The following is a 13,300-nucleotide window of genomic DNA, read 5'->3' on the forward strand; positions in this document are numbered from 1 at the left end:
ATTGTAGGCAAATTTGGGTGAACTTTCCCCAACCATGGTTAGGAGTAGGCGGGATGCAAGGTTGGCTGTGGTTGGCTGTGCCAGTCAGAATGGTTCAAAATGTTTTAAAACATTTGGGTGTGGACGACAGGTTCAGCCAAGTTTGGCTGATACTTGGGAATAGTTCAGCAGTGTTTTAAACATTTTGAAACATTCGGCTGGTGCAACCAAACTGTAGCCGACTTCTAACCATGGTTAGCATTCGGAGAGGCCAAATTCGTAAATGTGTGACAGGGGCTTGTAAGCATTAGCCCCAACTTTGCACAACTGACACTTGTTAGCGGTATATACCAGTTACGGGGACTGGGGATATACAACTACAATGGATAACACTGCAACCCCCTGAACACACAACAGCTGGGGATTCAAGGAAACGACGTACAAACTTTTTTTATTGCACTCTCCCCTGACACTGGAGCAAGCAGCCTTATACCACTGTGTGCATGACAGAACAGATATCTGTTAATATGATTTAGACAGCATGTCGGAGAGAACGCTGTATCGGCAGGGCTCGAAATACTTTTTCTGCATAATCTTTCGGTGGCGGCAAAAGACAGTATCCATTTGCCAGGCAGTATCCATTGGCGACCCGAGCAGTGGCAAATGGACACTCCTCTGGATACTGCCTTGCCACCATATGATCTGCTTGGAGATTATTTCTTTATACCTGCACTGGTGCATGTAACATTGAATATTACCAGCACCAGACAAAATTTACCTTCACCACTCAGACTTTGTGAAGTATGGATAACACTAAAATCTTTTTTGATAAAGCATTGACATTATTTCTTTTACACTTCATAGGTGGCAACAGTCATTGCAGCAAATAAAAACCCACATACGCCTACATGTATATTTCCATAAACCTATAGTACATGGGCCAGTGCAGATTACATGCAGGTAGACATCAGATATACATGTACCCACACAGCTCCAATTTTATATGCCCAGTACATGGACCAGGTGCAGGTTAGGTGCAGGTAGACATCAGAAATACCTGCACAGCTCCAATTTTACCTGCACTAACCCGCATATACCCAGTACATGGACCAGTACTGGTTACATGTAGGTGCAGGTAGACATCAGAAATATAAGCACCCAGTATTTCGAGCCCTGATACATCATGGCATATGGTATAGCAGCACACATGTAAGTGCCTCATGAACATTATGATACCCCACCAGCATTATATCTTTTGTACACTAGAATGACTGGTTATATGCTTCCACCTTACACCATATGAAAACTACAGTATGCGATAGAAAGGGGAAAAGCACAGAGTGAATTCTTTGACAGCAACATGACGATACAAGAATTATTTTCATACCAAAAATCCACCCTAAAATATTCTTACAACCACCATTCAGCAATCTCTTAAAGTCAAAAGTTAATACTTCCATAAGGGCAGTGATTCAACCCACAGATAAAGAAGACTTACATGTAATATGTCAGAAAGGTGGTTATAAATCCTTACTTGGTACTTCGTTGAAGCAGTAGCCCCTGAAACCAGCCCTACATTCAAGTCTTACCTATATCTGTGTGTCTTGTTTTATTCTTAAGCATCTTAGACACACTTCATTAAGTGTTTTATGTCTGCAAGGTTGTTTTGTGTGATACTAGCTGTTGGAACCTGGTGTCCAGTCTATCGTGGTTGGGGCAGGTTTTCTTCGGGGCTGCTGAAGCTCTTCCCCGCCTGCCTCATCTAGGTTCCCCGGTAGGTTTTTCACGATGAGGGATTGATTAGTGGTGGGGCGAAACAGAAGACCTTGCTACACTCCTGCTGCAAAGTCTGCCTTGTCCCCCCGACGACCAGTGTCGGTTATGGGACTAGGTAGGTAGGTAGGTAGGGGCGAACCAACTACAAACTGCCAAACTCTATTAGCACAGGTCCTACAGGCGTAACAATGCATCCTACCGGGCGGCCTGTTGTACTATAGTATTAGAGCCCCGAAGACAGCCTGCCCCAACCACGATAGACTGGATACCAGGTTAGAGCTGTTGCTGTGTGTGCCTTAAGTGTTAGGACTGAACAGTTACACCAGTGGATTAATATAAATGTCAGTTGCATCCCGACTCACCATCCTCTATTTCAAAGTCGAAGTCTTCCGTATCGTCGGGAGCCATGTGACTGACAGAGGTCCGAGGAGGCATGGTATAGGGGTCAGGGTAAGACGGTAGTCTCGCTCTAGGGCTGAGAGGGTCAGGGTGTACGACAGGCACTTGGGGTGAGGGGTCGTAAGGGTCAGGGGTCACGTGGTGGGCAGCAACCTGCGTGGCTATTCTGGGGTCGTAGGTGAGGGTGGTGGTGGGTTGTCTCGGGGGAGGAGGGGGAGGTCTTTTTTCGTAGGGTGGGGGTTGGGTTGGTCTGTGGGAGGGGGGTCGGTAGGCTGGGGGTGGTGCATTTGATGCGGAGGGGGAGGGAGGGTGTCTGGCAGTTGGTGAGTTCACGTGCGGTCTGCCACTAGGGGAGGAGGGGGTGGGTAAGCTGAAGGAGGGGGAGAGAGGGGGGTGTCCCGAGGGGTGGGGGTATGGAGGCTGTCTACCCGAGGGGGGAGGAGGGTGCAAACTGCTTACTCACGGGAGAGCCAGACTGTTTGCTGAAGGGAGGAAGGGAAGTACTTGTTAGTGGGGGTGGAGAGGGGGAGAGTTGGTCTTGGAAGGGGTTGGGGGCTGTCTGGAGACAGGGGAGGAGACGTAGGGGGGTTGTCTGGTGTCTGGGGCAGGGAGGGGGGGATGCCTGATGTCAGGGGGCGGGGGTAAAGGTCGGGGGTCAGGGGTAGGGGGCAGAGGTCGGGTGGGCTTACTGCTAGCATTTTGTGGAGGAAGAGGAGCGGAGTATCTGCTATCATGCTCTGCAAGAGAAGAAAGTGTTAAGTGTTAAATAAGAACAAACACAGACTTAAAAGCACAACACATCTACTACAGTCACATGCACAAACTTTATGGTAGCCTGGTTACCAGACCTATTATAGCTCCTGAGTCCTACATACATTGTACTTGTGGAGAGGATGTAGACTCGGGATCTATAATAGGTCTGGTATTGTAACAAGGCTAGCACAAAGGAACATTACGGTGTGAAACTTTTCAAATTAGAATCTTTTTGATACCTTTTACTGTTTTAGTCAGATCAAATATACACAAAGACATATGAGCATGCATGCAGTTACTTTTGTAGAAGTCTTCATGCTGGAACACTGTTTCCTAACATTAATAATGATTAAAATGGGCAGAATAGGGTACAACTGAGATTACAACGAATAGAGAAACATTTTATTTGAAAACAAGATGTCAGTGCTAATTGTTGAATACTGCAAGAGGGGTGCAAGCAAAATCCTTAGGAGCAAGCTCAGTCAATCCTTACTTGGTACTTTGTCCAATAATCAAGTCCTGCATATTGATTTGAGTGTCTTGTGTTCTATCCTTACAAGCATCTAACTGTTTTTTTATAGATATGTTCATGATAAAAAATTTGAATCTTTAGCCATTGATTCCTGTCTACACATACATGTATATTGATTCACTTCTTTCCCAACTTCCTTTGAAAAAAATCTGAATGTAAATCACTTCATATTCGCTGTAATTTTATATTCGCGGGTTCTGTATCACAAATTTATCGTTACCCCATAAATAAATGATTTGCCAACTTAATTTCTTAGTTCTGGTAACATGTCCATTTTTCTCATCAGACTGCGAACTTTTGCTACCACGAATATAAAGTGATTTACAATAACTGCTTCCCGTCATTAAATGGCAGAGCCGTTGTTGCCTGTTAACTCACCATCTTTGTCTGTCATCTGGTTGTCTGTGTAGTACATGGGAGGCACTGACATGGTGGCCTGAACAGGGGGGTTCCTCCTGGGCAGAGGGGGGGATCCCGACCCCTGGGACGAGGGGTTGGAGCTACTGGAGGGGGGTCTGCTCCTCACAGAGGGGGGTGAGTTGGACCCTGAGTCCACCGAGGCCGGCCGACTTCTTCTCTTCTCCTGGGGGGGACTTGAACCTGGATGTGATAATGAGCGTGGCACATAGATCAGATATGGAGTAACATTGAGCTTCCTTATGACTACTCTACCTTGGCTTTGCTCAGCCTGTCTGCAGAATGTACTGCGCCTGGGCGAAACCCTGATTTTTTTGTGGTTTTTGTTGGATGTTTGGTCACTGTTGCATTAGAATTTTGGCTGTTGCAGAGGATATTTTTTCCAACATAACATTTAAAAAACCACAGACAGAATGTTAAACTTATATATGCGAATACAACTTAATGTTCTGCACAATACATTTCGTGCAGGTTCAGTACATTCTGCCGAAGTGCTGCTTTGCTCCATTTAGAGTGGCTCAAGACTTAAAGGTATCCAAAGCAATTTCAGACACCTTCCTCAGGCCTTCTGACTGTGTACTAGACGTACATGTACATGTAATTGGCAGGATAACAAACGTGGATCAAGGTAGCAGTCTGGATAAGTCAGTCAACCCCAGTGATGAACCGGGACAAGGGCAATACAAACTCAACCACATTTGGGACTGTGTTCTTGACGCAAAAGTGCCACCTACATCGGCTACATCTGTATCTGTATAGCCGGTATAACCGCCCTTCAGTGTAACGAGCAGCTTAACACATATAACTGTGCAAAGCATTTCTCCCACCAGAAACTATGAGGAAGGTGTCTGAATTTAGACATCGAAACATAAGAAGGTGAGAGAAGCACTGATAGTGTAAAGAAAATCCCAATATCTTGTACAGTAAGAAGTGCATATAATACACATTTATAAGTGCAGCTTTGAAACATATGGACCAACACACATCACGTTGGTTATGGGGCAAGTCTACCTCTGGCTGGGTGACCAAGGTTCCCAAGTCGAGGAAAGTGCCAAGAAGACACCATCAACAAAGGAGCCTGGCTCACAAACACTTTCACTTCGGTAGAGAAGAACCCAAGGAAAAAAGAGAAAGAACTTCTATTGAGTGAGAATCATGTGGCACTATGGAAAAATGTTATCGAGAAGAACGAAGCATTTCCAAAGCTGAATCAAGGATAGGGTGCAAGTAAAGAAAGTCACTAATAGTAATAGGGCCATAATAAAAGAATAAACTGTAAGTTAGTAAGCAATATTCTGTATGAGTATACCAATAGAAGAAAAACTTAAGAAATTAGAAATTGGCCTTAGGTAAAGCCCCTGTCACACATAACTGAATTTGGCTTCCCAAATACTACCAAACTCCCCCCAACCATGGTTAGGAGTAGGAGCAAGGTTGGCTGTGTTTGGCTGGAGTTCAGCAAGGTTGGCTAATGTTTGGTGCGGCCAGCTACTGAACCTTCCCCCTAACTACCAACCAAGGTTGGCTGATATTCGGGAGTAGCTCAGCAGGGTTTGGGGCCTGTTCGGGGGTCAAATTTGGGTCAAATTCAATTTGATTTGTATAGAAAGGTAGGTGTGGCTTCAGACTGCACCTAAGCTTCAGCCAACCTTGGTTGGTTAGTGGTCAGGGGATAGCCTGGTTACCAAACCTATTTTAGCTCCCGAATCCTACATCCTCTCTGCAAATAGTATTAGATGTACATGTACATGTGTAGGAGTCAAAAGCTAAATTAGGTCTGGTAACCAGGCTAGTCGGGGGCAGGTTTTGAATGTCTGACAGAGGCTAAGGACTACAGTAACTATGCATACATGTATGTTGACGGTGGTGGGAGTATATACAGTATATCAAGCAGCGAGTGATGCTGGCAACTTACTCATCTGTACGAAGTTCTTGCGTTCCCTGGCGGGCGGGGAGTTTTCTCCGACGGAGGAGTTACTGATACTGTCGAAGTTGGAGATACTGCCCATGCTTACTCCGGAGTCTGAACCTTCGTACGGAGGCGGCGGGTTCTTCCCCGTGGACACAGGAACTGATGCTGCAGTAAAAAAAAAGAAGAGTTTTGCCGCTTTTGAGATTTCATACCAACATTTTTCAAGTCATTTCAGTCAATGTCTTGCAACACGATTGGAGAAAGGTATCTCTATAGCTAGTGTATATGCAGTTGGAGCTGTGTAGTCAAATCGTAGGTACGGGTACAAAATGTACATGTACATGGGTTTAGGTACAGGTACAGGTACATATAAATGGGTTTACAAAGATACAAGTACAGGGTTTTAGGTACAGGTACACAAGTTCAGGTACTGGTACATATTTAGATACAGGTACATAGGTTTAAGTACAGGTACATGGGTTTAGGTACAGGTACATGGGTTTAGGTACAGGTACACAGGTTTAGGTATACATGTAGGTACACGTCATATTTAGGTATAGGTACACAGGTTTAGGTACAGATACACAGGTTTAGGTATAAGTACATGGGTTCAGGTAACTAAAGAAATAGATGCATGTTCCTCATGCCACTCATAGAAAGAAGAAAAGATGAGCCATGCTTGTGAAAAGAAGCACTCAACAGGGCAAGAAATATTTTTTTTTTGTTACAACCAACTTGCAACGTTTTAAACCTATCAACTGGTAAAACTGAGTGCATAGCCCCAACATAGTACTTATTTGTGGAGACAAATTTGAGAGATTTGGAATTGTGTTCAAATATGTCAAAAGCAACATTTAATTCATACTAAAAAGAATACTAAAAACAGTGGAGGAATTTCACCGTATGGTGATTCAGAAAACCAGCAAGGTACAGCTTTCGTGTTTTTTTTTTCATTTTACTTGCTTGCAACTCCAGATAGATATTTACAGCCCTGCTGAAGAATCATTTAACATCTTTCAAATGGAATGATTTGAATTTTGTGGGAAGCGAATTCTCTGCTACCTTTCATCAGCAAGGACGGGTGCAGAAACCGAGGAAGGGAAAACCAAGAAGACAGGACAGGGGAGGGGCGGACATAAAACCCCACTGCAGAACACAAACAACGGTATAAACAAAAATGGAACACAACAACCTCTAGCAAAAAAGTAAAGCAGCAACTGAAAATACATGCAGTTTCATCAGGTTGGTAAAGCATAGGATATAGGTCTGGGATTTTCTTTTATACGTCAGCCAGTATTGTTTCACCTTGCTTACGTTTGAGGAAGGTGTCTGACAGACATGGAAATGTAAGCAAGATGAGACAATACTAGTTGTGTTATAGAAAATCCCTATATCCTATAGTAAAGCAGCAAATCAAAAATAAAACAGCCAAGCAGATATCCTTCAGCATAAGTCAGAAATAGGGACTGAGAAAGTTTGCTGCCAACAATTGAAGAAAAGAAAGGACGTACAAACCTGACTGTTCACTCTTCCCCTGGACCATTGGGGATTGTATATTGTATCCCTATTGCTTCTATTTATAATGGTAGTGTTTATTGTTAGTTTGACAGTGTGTAGTTCATAACATAGAAGTTGAAACAAATCCGTACCAGTGGAGAGAGATTTTCTGAGATGGTTGCCGTTTAGCGGGATGTCAGTATCAACACTGTGGCCTCGTCTCACGCGCTGCGCGTCTGTTCTCCTTCTGTAAAATCAACAACATGTACAGAGGTTAGCCTGGTGTTCAGTCTATCGTGGTTTGGTGTGGCTTCTCTTAGGGGCTGCTGAAGCCCTTCCCTGCCTGACTTAGCTAGGTTTCCTGGTAGGTTTTGCATGACAGGCTTCCAATTACATGTAGCCCTACTACGCTTGTGGTAGTTGATCAAGCTAACCAAGTCCTGGAATACAAAACTCTATCACAGGCGTAAAAACTCCCACCAGGCGGCCAGTTGAGCTGCACCTGGGAAAACTAATAGAGCTCCCAGAGAGAGCCCTGCCCAAACCACGAGAGACTGGACACCAGGCTACCAAGAGATATGACCAGCATTCTAAGCCTAGTCAGAAAATTGACGTTGTAAATCCTGTTTTGTAAATTTGCAACCCTGAAACATCGCTGGATGCCTTCAAGTTCAACAGAACTGACCTCATCCCTGGACTTCTGCGCAGCCGTGGTGAATGAGAGGGAGAAACGGCAGGGGAGTTGTCCACCGAGTGTCTGTGCTGCATCATCTTGTTCCCCTTCCTGGCGGCCTCCTCCGACAGGGACAGGAGCTTCTTCAGCGCTGTCGGGGACTCTGCACCTGTCGTACACAGGTGGGGGGTGGAGAGGGTGTCGTTATGTGTTACGTCAATGAAGGTTAGACATTCAGGTAAGGAGATGCACAAGGAATTGTTACTCGAGCGACAGTAACAGGATGAATTTTGAAAACTGTCAGATGTTTTAAGTAGCATACACCATTTGTCACTGATGAAGAGAAGTCAATGCTACTTGAAATGTCTTGACAGTTTTCAGATTCCATCCAGTTGCTTGAGTAAGAATTCCTTGTGTTACATGTACAATTGTATGCCTCTTGTAAATTGGCAGGGATCTCCCTAAAAAAAATAGGATTTTTCAACTGAACATTTTTCTCTTTTCTTAAAGACAGAATTTCAGGCAAGATACAAAGCTGAACTCCCAGGAAATGGACATCAATTTCATACGGAAATTTATTGGAGAGATCCCTGCATAGTTTCAGTTTATTCTTCCTGTCCAGGAGATTTTGGGTTCCACTGCGTTGATGCATTTGTTGGTTTGTGAGCAGAATGGTTTGCCAGATGCCTGTTATAATGATAATGATGATGATGGTTTGCTTTTGTTATCAAACAGTCAGCCTCAATGTTGCAGAGCCAAGCAGCTATAGTATACTCATCCAAGCTTCATTAGAACTGAAGTCAGATGTCATGGAGATGGAATGAAGTTGCTTGGGACACTTGCAGGAAAAACTGCAGGGTACATTTACATGTGTATTGCAGAAGAATGAAATAATAAAAACACCTATTACTTACAGTTTGAAAGACACTAATACATGTATTGAAAGATTCATTTAATATTATGTCATACACATATACTGCGTGTATCTTGTAGTTGTAAGTTACTCCAATTAAAATCAATAAAATTGTTTCAAGTGCCTTTCGAACCGTGAAGTGACAAGTGCTAGTCTAGTTACAACATAAAAAACAAAACAAAACAAACTGGAGTGAAGCGTTTAACGCAAAAGCAGCCATGCCAATGGAAGCACTTTCTGTTAGAGCATTTAGCACTTGGGCATTCAATGGCATGAGTGCTTGTGTGTTAATTTGAGTGGTGCACAAAGATGTTGAGGTGGAAAGCTTTCCTTCAGCCAGATGTAGGGAACACCACACCAACTAAAACAAAACTGCAGAGGAAATCCAACAGACAAACCCAACACACAAAGTAGTTGTCATCCTAAAGAGATAATTAATGAATCATAAATAAATAAATAAAAAAACAAAAAAAAGCAAAAAAGCAAGAAAGTAGTAGTTGCCAAGCCGTGAGCCCTGAATTCAAACTAACCATGCAATTTTAATAAGTTCCGCCCTGAATGGTCATCCGTTGCGCGCTCTTCCAGTCCTGTCAAAATCAAGTCAATTTCGTCATACACAGAGTGTCATGCAACGTGAAGATGCTGCCTCCATTGCAGGGGATTGTCAGTCATTACATTAAGGCTCTAGCCAGCACCCGGTTTTCAGTCAACTGCAGGAACTTTGTGGTGTGTAACGGAAAAATGTTTTAACTTTGATGGACAAAATTGACAAAAAATCTTGGAAAAAATGAAAACATCCAAAGGACTACCACCAACCACCCTCAACCCCATGATGTGCATGTCAAAATGTGGGAAATCACATTTTTTAAGGGCTTGAAAATCCAAACTTTGCCACCAGTCCCCCTAAATTATGAGCCAAGTCTGATCATGAACCTGGGCTGACAGAAAAAAAAAAATTGAGCTGGCTAAAGCCCTGCATTACACAAGCATTAATAGTGAGGATCTACATCATTAAACACTGTTAAAGGGGAAACATGTACTATCTACAACAGTTACAGTTATAGCTGCAGCTATATGTCACAACTAAGGTTACATTTGATTCAGTAATGTGGCATCCTGTCATTAGAACAGTTGTTTGACATCACTTGAAAAGAGGGGTTAAATTTGGGGCAACCTTACAACACAGCCTTAACAGGTTAACCTAACCCACCACATACATTGTACAGGTACATGTATGTGGTTTAGGTCTTACCAAATCTTGGCCCCGGCGGGTGGTATCTTCTTTGCTGGCCCCCTGACAGCGTGCGACGTTGTGTGGTATGGCTAGGTGGGACTGTGAGAAGAGAGGTGGACTTGGGTCCTTCTGGCACCGTGTTACGCCTCTTCACCGCAGCAGAGCTGGTCGGGGCTATGGTAGGGGGAAGATGACATGGAAAAATTAGATTCTGGGCAAAGCCAGGAACATACTAATGCAGTATCGTAATTCAATCGCAAGATATCAAAACATTAAGTTCAGCTGCAGTACCAAGGGAAGCCACTAGGGGCCCAAAATCTCATCACATCTAGTTTACGTCACACCCTACCAACACACCATGCATGAAACCAATCCATCCAGCCGTTCTTGAGTTATCTTGTTGACAAAATCTTATTCCCTAGTGAATGCATTCGAAGAATTTTTAGCACATTTCCAACTCAATCACAATACTATACCAACGGCTCTGCCCCTTAGGCGTCGCCAAAAATAAATGATTAATACAGCCAGTATTCAACTCCTGTGTCAGAAGCGTCTTACTCTACGCTTCTGAGACATGGCCTGTGACAGCAGAAGACATGAAGAGACTGGCACGGAGCGACAGGGCTAACTGAACAGCTACGTATGTGGCTTGGAGTCCGTAACATACAGGACACAGTCAGGTACAACAGACTTAGATGGTATGGCCACCTCCAGAGAATGGACAGGAAAAAATGGCCGAAGAGGATCCTCACACTGGATGTGGAGGGTCCAAACCCCCGTGGCCGCCCTAGAAGGAAATGGTACGACAACATACGGGAGGACCTCCACCACCTGAACTTAGATAAAATCAACCCACAGGACAGAGACAAGTGGCGTGCTGCCATCAAGCCCTAGTTGTACTGTGCAAGCACGTCTAACCCTCGGAAGACGGGGAACAACAGACGATAAACCGGACAGTGAGTGAGTGAGTGAGTATGTTACTTACAAGGCTGCTGAGTGGGAGGTGGTTCACACTTATAAGAGAGTTCCCTGAGTTTGTCCTCATCATCAATGATGGTGAGGTCGGCCAGGTATTGCTTCACCCGGCGAGCCATCATAGCCTGCAACAACATAATAATCAACATGTCAGTTCTTCTGTGCTGGTACAACAAAAATGTAGTAATCATAGTACAATGAATGGAATTATGGGTACAGAAGGATCAGATTTTCAATGACCACTGTCCTGCTGGCATTTTTTACACAATATTTTGAATTTAAAAAATTTTCATGTCGTAATCTGGTCATAAACCTGAATTTTGCCCTGCGGTGGCGTAGTTACTTCCACATTCGTTGCATTTCACTGCTGTGTGATGCGTTGCACAAGAAATATCCCCAAATCATACATAATTTTATACATAACGCTATATAGATGGTACTGCATGTGTAACCCACATATATATATATATATGGGCTCCACAGGACAACATGATGTTCTGTACCTCCTCGAAAACCTTTTTCGGGTTGGGCATGGTGGACGCTCGTCTGTCCTTCCACCTCCTGCCCATGGTGGAGATGTCGAACCTTGACCCCGTCATGGCTCCCAGCATGCCTGTGGACTGACGGTTGTTGGAGGTCGTGACCCCGCTGCTGCTCGAGCTACTCTCGTACATCGAGGCTTGGTCCTGAAGCAAGGAGAGACGATTATAACAACTTTAAAAGACAAAACGACAAGGTTGATATAGATTTCTGCAAAAGGAGAACACCACCAGTCTTTTTTTTTGTTTTCCATCACCAGTAAACTAATCTCCAAGCAGATCCCTTTTGGTGGCGAGACAGTATCCATTAGCCAGAGGAGTTTGCACGGCCACCGGTGGCTAATTGACACTGTTTTACTTTTCTTGACAATGGATACTGCCTTGCCACTGTATGATCTGCTTGGAGGTTACCAGTAAACTGCCTTTAGATGCAAGACACCAGTTTTGTTCGTTAAGAATAAGCTGCATAAGACCAGAAAGTTTGATACCCTCACACCGGGAAGGAGCCCTGGTCTTTTCGATAAGTGTGGTAAGATCTTTAACGTGCTTGAGGTGTGGCTCTCCTCAAACACGGGACCTTCTGCTTTACGTCCCATCCGAGAGGACGTCCCTAGCCAAGGCTAGGTACTCATTTTCACCTGAGTCGAGTGAGGAAATAGGTGCAAAGTGCCTTTCCCAAGGACACAACATTGGAGTCGATAGGGATTCGAACCCAGAATCTTCAGATTCTAAGTCAACATCTCTAAGCACAATCTTAACCACCTTGCCACCCACAAGTTGTACAATGAAGAAATGGCCATGCAGACAGGATAAAGTGCTTCCTATACACCGCACAGTGGCTACAGAGAGAGATACATGCATAATAGAACAGGGACAAGACTTCAGTCACAGTCAGTAGCTCTTCTTACAAACTGTAACTTCACAACGCGCAGGAGCTGTTTGAAAATATGTACGACTATCAAAATGTTTCTAAATTGTATATATCTACCAGTATTTCCCTATAGACTTATGACAATTTTCTTCAACAATCTAAAATGAAATAAGAAAAGCTCCTGAAATGTTGTGAGTCAACGCGACATTGGCTATACAACCAGTGTACATGTACATGTATGTGCCTGCCAGGGTAATATTACTGGTGACATGATTTCTAGATTTCTGGACAGGAATACTTCAGTCGGCTATAGTAGCTTTTATAGTGATTATATGTGTTTATGGTTCACACTGAGGAAGTTTGTTTCCTTTTGTGTTAAAATCAAAGATAATCCTTTTTAATTACAAATACCTGAATTACTGAAAACCTACATGTTTAAGGCATCCAATACAATTTCTGGGTGGCAAAACAAAAAAATATTTTGGATAAGAAAATCTGTCTGATATTGACATTTATTTTTTGCCATTCTTGGCAAATTATTGTCACCATTTTCTACTTGGAGCATTTGACAAAAAAGCTATATGAAGTGTCTCTTTATTTTATGCTACCAGCCTGCGATACAATTTTGATACCGTTTTTGCATAAGTGACAACGGATTTTTACATCTGGGATAGGATTGATTCAACTTACTACATGTACATTAAAACAACAACAAGTCTTGTCTCCCTGAAATTGCACTATTGGATGCCTCTAAGTTCTCTATCTAATAGTTTCAGTTTTTACTCTGACAGGCACACTAGTGGAGGTTACACCCAGTGCAGTGTGAGAGA

General features: G+C 43.5%; 1 protein-coding gene across 1 annotated transcript in view; it reads right to left on the reverse strand.

The window, feature by feature from the left end:
• LOC109466768 (rap guanine nucleotide exchange factor 2-like) overlaps positions 1-13,300 on the reverse strand; it is a 94,775-nt gene that overhangs the window by 3,006 nt on the left and 78,469 nt on the right. Inside the window, 11 exon segments of the mRNA XM_019764590.1 lie at positions 2,118-2,598; positions 2,600-2,645; positions 2,647-2,675; positions 2,677-2,891; positions 3,818-4,039; positions 5,772-5,933; positions 7,418-7,512; positions 7,951-8,107; positions 10,104-10,259; positions 11,071-11,185; positions 11,564-11,746. Coding sequence (XP_019620149.1) covers positions 2,118-2,598; positions 2,600-2,645; positions 2,647-2,675; positions 2,677-2,891; positions 3,818-4,039; positions 5,772-5,933; positions 7,418-7,512; positions 7,951-8,107; positions 10,104-10,259; positions 11,071-11,185; positions 11,564-11,746 — 1,861 coding nt within the window.

This window comes from Branchiostoma belcheri, unplaced genomic scaffold (genome assembly GCF_001625305.1).
Source record: "Branchiostoma belcheri isolate BF01 breed outbred unplaced genomic scaffold, Haploidv18h27 scaffold17, whole genome shotgun sequence".
NCBI classification, from domain to species: Eukaryota; Metazoa; Chordata; class Leptocardii; order Amphioxiformes; family Branchiostomatidae; genus Branchiostoma; species Branchiostoma belcheri.